The following is a 16,202-nucleotide window of genomic DNA, read 5'->3' on the forward strand; positions in this document are numbered from 1 at the left end:
CGATCTACACCGGATCCCTTTGACAGATCCGCGTCCCGTTAGGATCGCGAAGCGCCAAAGTCCCGATGTAATTTACGACTGACGCGTGCAACGTGCGCACATTCACACGTCCATGTACAGAAAAAAGAAAAGATGACTCTGTAAATAGTTTTAAAATATATCGCACTAAATGGCCAGAAAGAATCGCTGCAATTATATTTCGCTTAAGATTACAGTCGCTGATTTAGGGAGGTGCGGCGGATCGAAGCAATCCTCGGATCGATAATAAGATGCTTTATTAATAAAACAGAAGAATCAACAGAACGCGTGTGTGACCGTCAGGTACAATTTATCGTACGTAAACTTAATGCACGCCGTGCCTGCGTGCGAAACGTAACGCCGAATGCGTAAAAGGCGATGGCGCAATTGCCGCGCTCATCGCCAAGTACATATAATTTATTTATATATATATATATATATATATATATATATATATATAAATACGTAATATACTTATATACGTGTACGTGTGTAGGTGTGAGTACATGTAATTGCGTTGTGAGTGCGCGCGTAACTTCGACTACGCTTAATCGCGATCGCTACGAGCAAGGAGGAGGGGGGAGTCGTGACGTAATCTGTGGAGGCTGTTAGTACGTACGCGATATGTTTGGTAACTGGTAAAAGTGTAAGACTAGTGTTAATGTAAGTTTCGCGTAATTGTAGCGCCTAAGGTGTGCAGGGTTACTTTACAGAGCGTCGCGGAGCCGCGCGAATCGCGGATGACCGTTGACCCCTTTCGAGCTCGTTCGGAAAAAGAAAGGATGACGAGAGAGAGAGAGAGAGAGAGAGAGAGAAAACCGCCGCTGGTCTCGATACGTCTCGCGAGAGTTTCGCGGTGTTTTTACGCTTCGCGACATTGTTCCGCGCCCGGAGTTCGCCTGGAGGAGCGAATAGAAATTTGAGTCGTGTGTACGAGAGGAGACGGCGAGATAGCTACGTGGGAACGAGCGGAAAATTTCGCTGCCGGCGATCGGCGTTATGGTGGATATAAGTGAATCCTAGAGAGCGACGATGTTTGCTATAAATAAGTTAATCGTAGTGAATAGACGGAATTGAGGACGGAAAGTCTCGATAAAAGTACTGAGTGCCAACTTGGAGCGAGCGCGAGCCGAGGCGTAAGGAGCGAGTACGGTTCGCGCCGCGGCTCTCCAAGTGATAAATAAGTGAACGTATAATTTCTCCGATGTCAAAAAAACGACACTTCCACCTGTCTCTCGTGCTGCTTGAGACTTCCGCCTTCAACTATTGCATCTAGCGCAGTAAATGCGACACTGAAGAGAGAAACCTATTCTTAACATCCAAATATCTATGAATTACATCGACAACCGTCGTACATGTGCAGGATGCCGCGAAAGCTGCGAGCTTTCTCTCGCGTAGGAATAGATAAGGCGCTTTGAACATCGAGGCGTCAATCGAATCAAGTTTTGATCAAATTTATTTCGACATCACCGACCTTTATTTGAATTTGAAAACCACTTCGAGTCCGATATTACAAACGTGGCGTCGATCTAATCCAGCTTTTGTAAGCCCGCGAAAGAAATCGGCCGCTTCCGAGACATCCTGCGCTTCTCAACTACGCCGTACGGTAAATAATATTATATGCATATAGCACGATTGATAAGCTTCACGTCTGCGGCGCAATTAAACGATCGCCCGGATCGGACACGCGAGAGATGGATCTGTCGAGTTTGCATCCTCGGCGATAGCTGTGCAGGCGGCAACGGTATTGCCGCGCGATAATCGTAAAGAAGTTCACTCGACATTAGATCGCGAAGGAAAGCGGGCGCGCGCACGCGCGCGTAAAACAGCGAGTGAAATGCGAATTCCAATTCGTACGCTCGTTGCATTCGCGATCCCGACGACTATCGCCGAGGACTGCAAACAGGTCGGACGCGCGATCCAAATCCATCGAGCGGTCGTCGATTTCGCGCAGACGTGCAACACGTATATATATATATATATAATTATGCTTCTATATCTTTATATATGTATGTAATATTATGTATACTGGCACATATGAAATTGGCGCGCTTTTCTTCATTGTGGATGAAAGCGTGGCAGGACGTGGGAGAGAACTGCCTGGTTGAGCCTCTGTTATCTGACGACAGCGAGAACTTGTCATCGTCGCGAATGACAATCGCCGATCACGATCAGTTAAAATACCATGAAAGCATGAAACGTTGACACGACGATCACCGAGATACAAAAGCGATTTTTTTGTTTTTTTTCGTTTCCATATATGCGACTGGAAAAGTTTTGCGAATTGGTGTCGCAAATTCGCGCGCAGTTCCGACACCGCGATTTCACGAGGAATCTGAAAATAATTTTTTTTCCGATACAAAAATTAATTCCAGGTTTTTCGCAAAAAAATCCGCGATACGCGCGGAACGCGCGCGCGAATTTGTGACCATCCTGCGTGGCGCGCGCGGGTGAGTCACGACGCGGAGATGGAAAACGTCATTAATCGCATCGCTAATTGCTTCGAATTCTCTCGATTGTTGCACGATTATAGTCTCGACGTGTTGATCAAATTATCGTCGACCGTCGACATTTGTCACGAGATTTTATGCGCCATTACAGCATACGAGAAATGAAATGAATTAAACGGTGTACATAACTTATACGTAGTGAAATAAATAATAAATTACCTGGAAATGAAATTATTCAAAATAATCATAAAATATTCATTAATATATAACAATCGTAATAACTATATCTAACGATCAAGCATCGCATTATCCTCAATAATTTAAATAAATTATTAAATATGATAAATATATATTCGTAGCCCGTCTCTGCACATCGTAATGCAATTCAATCGTTATCTGTAAATCTACAAAATATAATAAATCGCTCGGGTTGATCAGAAGCGGCAATTGAAAAAAAAAAAAACATATATAGAGGCACTCAATATCACGGAACGATAAATAAAATAAATAATAACGTAAATTCTCGATACCTCGTTTCGTGCCAGCGTGTTGAATTTACACGTATCTCTCCAGATAGCTCTCACGTTGAAAAAAAAACAGATACTACGAGGGTCAGCCATGAAACTTCGACGCCCATTTGCGTGTCCGACGACTCTTTCCGCTATCAATTTTATTTTACTTTACTTTTTTTTTTTTTTTTCTTGTCATCCAAAGACCCACGGTGTGAGCCGCGATCGTACAAGCAACGAATTCGTTCCTAAGAAGATTTCATCCCTACTTAGAAAACGGCGGCCGCGTTGCCGCCGCGCAACGAGGACTCCTTAAACTCGCGGGCGTCCTCAGCGTCCTAGCATCCGCTTGCCAAGCTTCGTTCTCTTCGCTAGGAGAGCCGTCGCGAACGGCGCCGGTCTTTAATTAATCTCGATACTCGTGACTGAGTTGGACGCGCGACGCTCATCCTCCGTCGCGGGCGACACGGTGAAGCCGCTCAGGCCGCTCTCGACCAGGCTCATGAGAGTCTCCGGGCGCGAGGAGACGAGCTTCTCGGCGCGCGCCTTCTCCTCGAGCTTCCTCTTCTCGGCGGCCAGGTCGACGGCGCCGTTCTTCGTGTTGTCGTGGATCAGCTGTTCCAGCTTGGACAGCTGCCGCTCGGTCGCGCTCTCCGCTATCTCGTTGTTCTCCACCGGCGCGTCGTGCTTCGCGATTGTCGGCCCGTAGGTCTTCACCTTCGAGTGGCCCTGTATGATGAGGTACATCGGGCCGCGGATCGGTTTGGCCGGCTGCTTGTAGTGCGAGAAAATCGGGTCGGTGGTCAGACTCGGAGGCGTCGTCGTCCGCGGCGGAATCGTCGACGACGGCGCGGCGGGCGTCGTTCTCGGCATCTCCTCGGCATTGAGAATCTTCACCAGAGGCGACCGATCGGTCCGCGTGCTTTCCCGATGGTCCACGGTGCCCATGGTGGACGTGTACTCCACGGCCGACGCGGCTGTCGGCGCGAACGACGGAGCGGTGGTGGACGCTGAGGGGCGCACGATCGTCGCGGGCGGTCGAGACGACCGGTGCGGATCGATCGGCTGCTCGTCGGGCCCGGTGGCGTGCGTGCCCAGGGTCGACGGTGGATTGGTGAAAGTGACGGGGAACAGTTGCGGGAGAGGCCGCTGATGAAGCTGCTCCATGCTCGGCGACGGCGCTATCATGCTCTTCATGGGCTGCGAGTGCATGTGCGCCATCGGCGGCGACATGTGCGACATCGACGCCGGCGGAGAGGGTCGGAAGCCGGGGCGCATGCTGCCGATCAAGTGCATCATGGCGTGATTCGGTCTGCTCTGAGGACGCACGACGGACTGCGAGGCCGCCTGCGGCGGGACGAACATGTGCGGGCCAGCGCCGACGTGCTGTCTGGTTGGCATGACCGAGGCGGACGGCGGATGGGAGGGCTGATGGGTGATCTGCGAGAGCATCCTGTTCGGCACGGAGGAAACTGTGAAACGATCCTCCGTCGGGATCGGCGGCGGCGAGCTCGTCGCGGCGTTGCGCGCCGGCTGCGGCTGCGATTTCCCCGCTTGATGAGTCGTCTTCGTCATTTCGGACGTCGCCGGATCCTCCCAAGCGTCGCCGTGGAACGTCATCGCCGATGACGAGTTCCTCTCGACGTAATTCGTCGGCAGCACCACGGAGACCGGGCCCTTCTTCGCCTTGTGCGTCTCCAGATCCATCGTCGAGCTGGACGGCGAGTTGGCGACGACGATGTGCATCTTTTGCGAGGTCTGCGCGTCGGTCACGGCCTCCTCCTCCTCCTCCTCCTCCCGCACGCCGGAATCCGTCGTCGTGGTGGAAGCGGCGGACGTCTGCGTGACGCTCTCGGACGTCGAGGACGTCGCCTCGGTGCTGACTTCCTTCTGACCCACGACCACTTCCTCGTTCTCGTTGCCGTTCACGTCGACAATGATGTTCGCGTTCTGGCCGACGACGACCTCGTGATTGGACGACGCCGCGGTGTGATGATCGACCTCGTAGTGGTCTCTGGAATAATCCGGCGTCTGCCAGGTGACTTGGTTGGCGGGGGGGAAGCCGGTGGAGGACGTGGGCCCGTTGTTGACCAGCCAGCCGCCTGACAACGTCTGCGTCGACTGATAGATGAGATTCGACTTCTCGAAGGACACGGACGGCGCCGCGGTCGTCGCCTCGTATCTCGTCTTCGTGCTCTGCGACGCGGACGGCGCGCTCTTCACGATCTCGAGCTTGCTCGGCGGCGCCTTCGACGTGGAGAACGGCCTCGAGAAGGGCGCGGACGAGTAGTATCCGTAATTCTTCGAGGGCGCGCCGTAGTACTGGGTGTCCTGCAGCACCGGGCCCTCCTCCGTCTGCGTGCTGTACGGCGGCACGGACGCGTCCACGTATCCGATCAGCTTGTCCTTGTACGCGCCGACGTTGTAGCCGGTGGACGTCTCGGCCTTCTGCACCAACGGCGGCGGCATCATCATCGTGTACGGCTTCATCTTCTGGCTGTAATACGGGCTCGGATAGTAGCTGGCCGGCAGCGACTGCAGGCTGTTCTGACTTCTGTAGTCGACCAGGCCGTTGCGGAAGCTGGTGGTGCGTAGGACCTTGGGCGGCTCGGCGCCGGTGCTGCCGGTGAAGTCGTTTCTGTAGGACGCCGCGTCAACCTGGCCGCCGGTGCGCGTCAACTTGGGGCCGTCGACGAATTTGAGGAACTGCTCGGGTATCTTCGGGCTGGTCTTCTTCGCGGTCACGCCGAGCACGAGGATGTCGCGCTTCGACGACGGCTCCGTCGTGTGCTGCTGCGAGTCCAGCCAGTACTGCACCCGATCGAGCACCGGCGGCACGTAGTCGTAGGTCGGGTTGTTCTTCAGCGGATCGCCGCGTCCCAGCGGCGTCCACTCGTCGTAGTCCATCCTGGGCGAGAATATCCGCGGCCGGCTGTCATTCTGGCCGCCTGCGAACAGAAATTTCGAGGGGGTCGTCGTGACCGATTAAAGCTGGCGGGGTTCAGCGCGCCGGCGGGTTCAACGATAACGATCTTAAACGTCGTCTCTCACAATGACGCGCGGCACCGGCCGGACGAGCGGCGATAGAGAGAGAGTTGCCAATTATACTCGCATCGCGGCGCACAAACGAGAACTTGATACCTTGAATAATGAGCCCCGTCGTCGTGATTAATTGTTCTTAATTTTATAATGGGCCTCTCTCTCTCTCTCCCTCTCTCTTTCTCTCTCTTTCTCTCTCTCGCTCGCTCGCTCGTCCGATTGATTTATCCTACCGGCATTGCCGGCGTCACGATTCTCTAGGCTGCATAAATTTATGGGACGCTAGGTGCACACGCGGCCGCTCCGATGAGAATCGATAAACGCGCGCGCGCGGATAGCCGTGTGTCGTAGAAATTTATACCCATCTTGAATACGTGATACTCGGCGAGCGCCGTTGTCTACGCTCGCCCGCGCTTTCGGTTTAACGCCGTCGTCAAGTCAGACGACGTCGTATACATGCACGGCGGCGAGTCTTTCGATATCGCGACGACCCGCGATACGACCTCTCGTCGATATTCCGGGGAAAATGCACTTCCAGACGATGGACTTTTATCTGAAATTACTCACCGCTCGACGTAACGTCCGATATTAAATTGTCCAAGATTAAATGAACAATCCAGCTTATCGCGCGGAATAATTGCTGCGAAGGATATTTTAAGCATTCTTGTTTCAACAAACTTTATAAACAGATCGGGCTATAATATTTAATTGAATTATTATTACTCGGTTAAGAAGATTATACAATGTCGTTGGAGGAAAAGGGATTTAAATATCCCCGACGAAAACCCATCCAATGTAGCCAAAGTCTCTCGCGTGAAGAAACAATGTTACTTTTCTGTTGGAGCGCGATGCGAGCGGACGCGTACAGCCACCCAAGATGATAATGTTAAGTAGTTCACCCCGTGCACATCCGCTTCCCTGTACGTCACGGCAGGAGGAGGATCCTGTTAAGAAGTTGCAACTCATGTCGCGTCGTATCTGAGCATTTCAGCGTAGCCAGCCCCGCGAAACGAGCGCGGCGATGAAGGCCCCGTCTCTTCTTCGCGAAGTGAAGAAAGAGAGTCTCTTAACGAAGCCCCGCCGCGAAGAAGAGACGCGCCTCTTTTCAACGTCGACGGGGCGACGTGTGGAACGCCTCGCTTCGCATACCTCGAACGTTGACGGACATCGGCGTTTAAGTGAGACACATCGGCGCGGTGCGCGCCTCGTAACGATCGGTTGTTGCCGTGCCGTGATTGCTAGCCCGGACGATCGTTCGTCAAGTGCGGCAATGATCCCGCCTTGTCCCGCGATTTATGAGAGAATAGCACCGGCAATCAGCGGAAGCGGGACTCTCCGGCGGAAAGCGTCCCGGCTTCTCTAGGCGGCTGATTTTCTCCAAGCTTCGCCCACTTTCCGCGACAACATTCAGCGAGTGCTTGAGTCGCCGAAGAATAATGGCAACGTTTTCGTTCCCGAGACTCGAGCGTGTAGCGTCACCGTAATTGGCCGTCGGGATGTTGCTTCACGGCGGGAAGACTCCGGCGCGCGCGCGTACGCCCAATATCTCGCGAGAAAACGTCCCGTCCCGATAATAGTCGGGTCGAGAGCGCCGCGTTTTCTCCGGCATTATCGAGGCAATCGACGTTTCTCTCTCTCTCTACGGTCTCTCGGCGCCGTAAACGCGGTAGACGGCCGCAGGTGCATAGTCTAGCTGTGTGTAAGCGGCGATGCATAATGCGCTCCGCGAATGACGGAAGTGCCACTGACATCTCGAGTGCCGCGCGACCGGGAGAAATCTCGCCGTCGTAATCGAGACGGATGCTCATCCGTGACAACCTTCGAAACGGGAATAAAAAGTTCTCGAGCGCGGCTCCGCGGGAAGTAACGGTGCGACGTTAGCGCGGCGCGGCGCGCTCAAAGCGGACTTTCGACGATCGATCGAGGACATAAATTTGCAATAAATTCAATAATGTAAGATACACGCGTCTCCGTCCACGAATTCATCGACACGTCACGGCCGTGAGTTCGTACGAATAAAAATGTCGTAAATAAGATCCCATTTCAATTTCGTTGCGAAGACGCGAGCTGCAAATGAGCGACGTAATAAAATTTAGCTACGAAATAACGAAGGCGGGAAAAAGGAATGATGAAGCGCGGAGGTAACGGTCGGCGCGGCGTGACACCTTAATCACAACGTGCGAATGTTCGAGTTGCCTGTCACTCTCCTGCCTCATTACGGCGGTACGAACGAGCGTCGTCAGGACGAAAATGCGAGACGCCGCGCCGGAATGTCCCGCGGCTGCACGGCAGCCCGCAGGCGCCAGCACTCTCCAGTCATGTCGCATAAATACATGTGTCATGCCCGGCGAATATACGCGCGCGACACGAGAGCTGGTCAGAGCTCTTACCGGCTCGCGCTCTCCCGCCGCCCCGCGTCCGTTGCCGGTCTGCATAATGCACGGCCGGATCCCGCGACCTCCGCAGTTTTGCGCGCATATATTTCACAGGTGAGGGGACAGGTGACGCCTAAGTAATTTCTCGGGGAATATTACGCGCCCGGATGATTTCGCTCGAATCTCTGCCGCGCGAATCGCGCGTCCCGCACTTAAATCTTCGCCCCTTTGTAAATTTCGTCCTAATGCATATGCGAATGTCGTGTCCATCCTTCATATTAAACTGTCTCTCTTTCTCGGAATAGAGATAATATTGAAATTTCGCGAATAAATATTTCCAACGTCGCATGATTAATTTATATCAATTACAGCCGACGAACAACGATCGCGATATATTCGCGAGTGTCGGGAAATATTTGGATTGCGAAATGCGCAAAAATTCAAAAAGATTATTCTTACAAGTTACATATTTATAAGACAACTGTGCACACAAGCGCCGTGTTAAAAATTTCATGCGAAAGCGCGCAAACGCCCTTCGGCAATTTTTTCCTTTCAATCTCGGCGCGTCTCACGTCACGCTGAAAAGAGGAAAACGTCCTCGTGGTTCACTTGCATCCGAGTGGTGGGCTATTTTCGAAAGAAATGCACTACCGGTTGACAACCGAGCAAAGATTCATTAAGGTTAAGAGCCTTGCGCGGGTCGCGGCGCAGTAATGGACTCGTAGCGAGTTTTCTTCCGAGATTTATTGTTGCGGCTCGCGCGAAGCCGCTGCCCGCCGAAAACACATCGGCGGCGAGGCCATGAATCATAGAAACGGACATTTATCTCGCGTTCATATTTTCGCAGTCACGTATCCCTGTTTCTGCTCATATCGAGCGGCGCTTTCTTTTATCAAGCGCCGAAAGCGAAAACTTTTTTCAGGTGCCTTTAATCACCGAAAGAGCACACGCCGTCCCGCGCCCTAAAATTCTCGACAATCGGGAAAAGAGGAAGTATAGGCGAACGGGGACACACTCGGCGTGTAACTTCGCCCAAAGGCTCGCTTTTGCGAGAAAGGCGAAGAATTACGGACGGCGAGCGCGGAGCAGCGGGCGTAAAAAGGAAAGTTCAACGCAGATACTAAAAGTCGACTGAAAAAAGCGACGCGTTGTTCTCTCTGTAGTTTTATGTCGAGCTTCACGCGTGTCATTGTTTGAGAATAAAGTGACGTTACGCGCGCCGACTGAAGAAACGCGTGCTGTATCTCCCGGCTTCAATTGAGACGGGCATGAATGCGAGAACTGAGCGAGCGAGCCGGCTAGATAAAATGTGACAAAGCTGCTATTTCTTCCTATTATGCAAATGTATATCCCGATTCGCGAGAATTTCGCCCGAGGTGTAAAGCAATGATGTAACAAACCGGCGTGCGCACACCGACACAATCCGCGAATCCAGAGCGAAATTCCGAAATTTCGCGAATTACGTCCGCATTAATTTTGTTAAATAATTCGTAAAGCTTTGATGAAAAGATTTGACATTTCACATCGTGCAACTCCACTTACAATTTATTTCACTCAAAGTCGCCGAGTCAAAGAGTAGACATACAATTTGTACTTTATTGTTAACAAATCTCTATCTCGGTGTGTAATTCCATGCAATCTCGCGACGTCTGAGCACAATGTAAAAAAAAAGAAAAAAGAGAAAGAGAGAGAAGTGGTAAAATCTCTCCGTAACCCGAACAAAGCGTGAGAAGCAAATATAGCTGCGATACGAATGCATAAAGCCACCGAAAGCGTTATTATACTTCCACCTGCGTTACGGTCTACGCGTGGGACTATTTTCCCGCTCGTTTGTACGTATTACGCTTATGCGACACATATTCCCGCGTTCTCGTGCTGCTTTTGTCGCTGGGAAGTGGTACAATGCCGAATGAAATCGAGCGTATAAAACGTGCGGTCGTATCTCCTCCCTTTTAATTCTCTTTCCCCCCCCCCCCTTTCTCGTACCCCTCGTCCGAGTCCCGCGATATGCCCGCGCCGTACGCCTGAGCGTAACGTTACCACGCTTCACCGGCGCGCGACGCGAATTTACGCGCGCGCCGCGAACGCCAACACCGGGCGGTGATATCACCCGGATGATACACCCGGATTTTCCGATTGCGGTGTCATTGAAGCTTTCAGCGCAAATTACGGAAATGTCGATCCGGAAAATCGAAGGGCGACGATTACGCCCTGTATATTTATATTGACGCGCGGGGACTCGAATATTGTATGCTCGCTTTTTATAAAAGTTGAACGTAGCAAAACGCACGGTTAATGGTTATTTCAATTTTTGAGCCGGCAATCAGCGCAAAATTTCTGCACACCCGTCGATTTTCCGGGTCTCATTATTAATTCGTCCGTCGCGCTTTCATGTTTCATCCAATTTCCAATATATGTCCACGACGAAAAAATGTCCGTGTATCTCGGCGCGAAAATATCGCAGAGACGCGACCTTAGCGTCAATTATACAAAAAGTACGGCGGACAATAGACGCCATATTCGCGAATGCCGCTGCGAAAGAGCGCAGCCGAGGGATTAATCATGTTCTTGGCGAATTTTCCCCGCGGGTCAACGAGCACGATGTACGAAACAGAGAATGCCGGCTCGGCGAGCTGCTCGCAGCCGCATTCGACAGAGCGGTGCAAAGGTTAAGGGGGGACGTTAAATGCAAAGTTGGCCATTGTGAGCGCGCACGATAAAAGCGCGACGCGCTTATTTTCTCGCACTTTTGTGTCAGGCGACGTCGTTTGAAAGTAGAACAACGCTCGGTAAGAGATGGCGAGGCGCGAGAAATCTGCTAGGACGCCGTTTCCCGACGCGTTGTCCCGACGTGGCGTAAATTAAAAATTGCAATTTACGTTATTTAAAGGCGGAACCTCTCGCTTAAACCCCCAAAGATCGCAATTGAACGTCTTTTGCCTTTTCGTAATATTTTCCGTGGTAATTTAATTATTCGTTTGCCGCATTCTATAACAGTAAACAATAACATTTTTAATAAATTTGATATTCAAATTGAAATGTTAGAATATCATAGCAATTTTGAAATGTGTTCAATATTTTACTTCAAAGAAATAATTATTATATGAAATGATTACTGCATCTAAGAAATGAAAAAAAACAAAAAACTTGTGTTTTCACAAAAAGCTTGTAAAAGTCGAGAATCATAAATACGCACTTCCAAGATTTTAAATTAAATTAATTAAATTTAATTAATTAACAATAATTATTATCTTTATTAAAATAATTTAATAAAGATAAATACAATCAAATAAAAATTTGCTGCACATTAAAAGTGTACTTGACTTTTATTTTGAAAGAATTGTTTACGTATATTTGCAGCAATTTTTATTGTAATTTGAATTCACAATATCGTGTAAATAATCGTGTTTGGCGATTTGCTTAAAAACCCACTAACTTTCTTATTCCGTCCTTCCGCTTCTTAAATAGATATTATGCATTTACCATATCGAAAACTCTTTAACTCTCGATTCGAACGCATCGCACGAACACATGAATTAATCGAAGACACATTCAGGCTTGCCTGCGTATCTTCGCGTGAGTGTCTTTCAGTACCGAGTAGAATGACCCACTGACCCGCCCCACTGATACGCGCGTGGAGACGCATACGCGTATGTACACGCATTACGCGCGGATAATTTTGATTAAGATTGATGTTAAAGATCATATTAGCAATGTTTGATAGTTTGTCAGTTTGCGAATGAAACGAACGTGTTGAATTGATACAGCCAGCTTGATTAATCACTCCAACTTCCATCATCTTTGCCAATAATGATAATAAATCGATCGCGACTTTTTATTCAAATCGGCAGAATTAATAATTAAATATTCACGAGGAAATAAATCCGGCAAAATTTCGTCACAGCGGCATTTTCATTTTATACTCGCCGATCAGAGGTCTCACTTTACATCATCTTACCGCAATGCGTCAAAAACGGATAAAGATCGAGAGCGAGAATGGTTATTTTTCACGCAGACGTATATAAGCGCTCAGACGAAATAGAAACATTTGTGGTACTTTAATCGAAAAATTTCTCACAGACGGACGAGATATTTCGCGGCAAATCCATCGACGTATTGTTTTTCAGAAAGAAAAGCGCGAAGTGACCGACTGACCTGACACGATAATACGTATATTTCGAATTAACTTGCGCCGAGTCGCCATGCCGCCGGTCGCCGCTGAGAGATCAAATTTCCGGTCCAAATAGTAGAAAATCGGATTCCCACCGGGACATTGAACGCAACAGCAGCGTCACGGCGTCGCGACGCAAAGTCGCGCTCTTCGACGTGCCAGCTCCGGGTCCTTTTTCCCGCAGCTTCCATGCCCGCAGTACGGCGATCGAAGTACCCGCAGAGCTAGTCACGGTTCTTGCATTTCAGACGCGATCCAATAGATAAGCTCGTCGTACAACAGAATGGCGAAATCGCCGAAAAGACGTGCGGGAAAACGCGCGGTGATTGCATCACGAATAACAATCGCAATTACTTGAAAATATATTGCCATTAGATTTATCAGATTTTCAGCTTTATTTTCAACACACGCTGCGCTGATTTCATTTAGTTCTTGAAAAATCTGATAATTAAAGATTATACGCTTGATTTCACGATAAACAGTTATCCGGGTTATTGTCTCGCTTTATAATAAAAATCTCTCCTTCGGCCTCGTCCATTATGTATGGAGTCTCGAAGAAAGAAAGCTTCAATTTGTTTTACTAAAACAGCATGTTGAAGTAATGCGACATGTATCCCTGGGACTTCTTCCTGCATTACCATCTAATACTTGAAACGGAACAGTAAGGCTCTTACCGAGAACTGAATTCGCACGAATGAATTTTTCACGAGACTTTACAAAAATAATGACGGAACGACGCGGGAGACGCTACGACATTGAACACGTGCAGACTCGCTATTTCCTCGAGCTCGAATTCGCCTGATGGAAAATATTTCGCGAAACACGTAGCGGTCGCGTCACGTATAGGACACACGAGAACGAGGACGGTCTTTCAAAACTTACCGGTTTTATTCTCGAAGGAAAACGGTACGCTCTGGCAGGACGAGCAGCACAAAAGTCCCGCCAACAGCAGCCACCTGGGCAGCTCGGTCGATCTCAGCATCGTCTGAAACAGCGAGGAATTAGATTAGCCGCCGACTAATTGTATCGCGCGGCTTTCTCATCCGACGAATGATTTGACATTAGAACCGCACAGTTATTTCGTTATACTTGATTAGCTGCATTAATTAATATTATAAAAATATTAACAGTGCTACTGCTTGAATTGAAAAAGATTAAAAATTTCAAAAAATTACGTATACGTAAATATATTATGCAGGAGCGTAAAGAACCAGAATGCAAGATCTTCGTGCGAAAGATTATGTATTCATGTTAGAGAGTACAATATATTTACAAACGTTTCGGCCTGACATCCGGCCTTCTTCAGTGTGCAATAATGATAAATAACACGCAATAATTTAGCGAATAAAATAACGTAAATCATATTAAAATTTCAACATAAATTTTAGCGGGATCAGCGAATAAAGATGAAAGGAATTTTTTTATTGCAATGAATTAGTGTCATTCGCTGATCCTGCTAAAATTTATGCGCTGCGTATCTCAAGCTTTAATACGATTCACGTTATTTTATTCGCTAAATTATTGCGTGCGACTGTTATTTATTATTATTGTACACTGCAGAAGGCCTGATGTCAGGCCGAAGCGTTTGTAAATAAATATTGTAAATAAATAAATATTGTACTTTCTCTAATATGATTATATAATCATTCGCGCGAAGATCTTGCATTCTGGCTCTTTGTTCGCTCCTGTTTGATTTTAGTTGATTGTTTTAATCATTCGAGCCTTGTCACACTTTTAATTTTAAATATATCATTATTTAGAACGGAATGGCACAATGCTAAAGATCGGAAACGGTTAAAGTGACTGCTACCGGAGTTCTCATATTAAAGCGCGGATCTGAGAAATCGATCACTATCTGTTTTGCTTGTAATCCGTAATGATAGAGAGATCACCTTAATAGAAAGATTACAAAGCGCGCCGCAAATTGTCGATTTTATCGAGACTCGCTTCACGCTTTTTACCGATTTCTATTCCCAACAAATAACCGCGTGCGAGAATATGATAGAGTAAAATACTGTACGTATTACATCCGCTGAATTGATCCCGATACTACCAGCCTCGACGATTCGATACACGTCGACGAACAGATCGCGGAAATCGATTTACGGCGGGCGTTTTTACGCCACGGAGAGAACCCGTGACACTTTTATTTCGAGAGACAAATAAATCTTACGTACTCGACATTCAAAAAAAAAAAAAAAAAAAAGCGCATGTCGTTACTCATCGGGAAGATTTTTTCGCTCATCCGCGAAGTACGCGAAGTAAACGCGTGTCCGTGCTGGTGGACGCCAAGTATCGCGCTCCTCATCGCGCTCAAAGCTGCGGCGCGCCATCGTGAATTGTAATTAATTCACCTAATTGGCTATCCGGAGCACAGTTGGCCGATACGATCAATGGGCAGGATGATGCTCGACATTAATTACAATCGTGTAAATACGCGCGCGCGGAAACAATATCTGCTCGATGGCGCGGAATAAAATCCACGGTATTGTCCTACGGTCGAGCGTAATAATAATAGGATAAAATATTAGTTTCACGTGGTAATAAGAGTTATTTGCTGCTCCACGCGACATGTGCAAAGTGTAACGAACGGAAATGATATCGGGTTCGGTCGAATTTATTAATTTCATCATTCGAAGAAAAGTTTTCCTTCAGACTTATCGATCTTTTTTATACATATACATATCCGGTTTGATAAAATGTTTACAATTTGCCCCGATTCGAAATCCTGAATGTTTGTTCTAAATCTTGTACGCTCGGAAGTGAAAATGAATAATTAGCGTGAAGATAGAAGGAAACTCGAAGTTAACTTTAAATATATTTTAAGACACTTTAAGATAAAGTAGCTCGAAGATGGGATTAAATATTCGACACATTTATATATCTAAATCCCTTCAAGCTTCCTCGAAAACCGTCTGCTGAGGCCAAGTGCCAAAGAGCACCGTGAACAGTGCCAAGTTACTCTTTTTACAACTTCTCTTGTTCCGCTGCCAATGCAGCATTTATATATTATGCAGACGTACATTATGAAGTATCTTCTAGATATACGTAGTGTTTAATATCACATCGACTCGATTAAATAATACCTTTCCCGAATTATCGCTATTCAATTCGATGCATGAATAGAGCCGCGAAGGAAATATTCATCGAGCGGCGCAAATATTGCCGGAGTGGGCATTAAATAATTTGCGCGACACGCGCCGATATATTTAAGAGTGCCATGAATAACGCGAATAACTGCGCTAAGTACAGTTTACGGTACTCGGACGAAACATAAAACCAGGCACCGCGCGCGGCAGTAACGTGACTACGTTTCCTGACAAACTGGGAGAACTTTACCTAGCCATTCGTGTAACGCGACGCGTAATATACGAGCGAGGGACCGATGCGTCTTTTACGACGCCGGGCGCTCTCGATGTCTTGTAAAGTGAGCCGTAAAGACCGTTGTTAACTGGCCACCCTAAGGGCTCCCGTTTCGCCACCCGTAAGAAGCTGCCGGGAACAATTCTCAGGCAGTCGTGACCTGCCCCAATCGAACCGGCGAAGCTGTCGAAATTGCGTTCCCACGATCACGTGAACGCGGATGCGTACGTACGTACCAGCCCCCTTCCCCCACCCCCCTCCCACCCGCGCGGAATAC

General features: G+C 48.4%; 1 protein-coding gene across 1 annotated transcript in view; it reads right to left on the reverse strand.

The window, feature by feature from the left end:
• Positions 1 to 258: 258 nt before the first annotated feature.
• LOC105677786 (mucin-4) overlaps positions 259 to 16,202 on the reverse strand; it is a 40,490-nt gene continuing 24,546 nt past the window's right edge. The window contains exons 2-3 of the mRNA XM_067354392.1: positions 13,445 to 13,547; positions 259 to 5,925 (exon numbers count right to left, since the gene is read on the reverse strand). Of these exons, the coding sequence (XP_067210493.1) occupies positions 3,380 to 5,925; positions 13,445 to 13,544 (2,646 nt within the window). The 5' untranslated portion in view covers positions 13,545 to 13,547 and the 3' untranslated portion in view covers positions 259 to 3,379. The remainder of the gene's footprint in view (positions 5,926 to 13,444; positions 13,548 to 16,202) is intronic.

Source organism: Linepithema humile, chromosome 4 (genome assembly GCF_040581485.1).
Source record: "Linepithema humile isolate Giens D197 chromosome 4, Lhum_UNIL_v1.0, whole genome shotgun sequence".
Taxonomy (NCBI): domain Eukaryota; kingdom Metazoa; phylum Arthropoda; class Insecta; order Hymenoptera; family Formicidae; genus Linepithema; species Linepithema humile.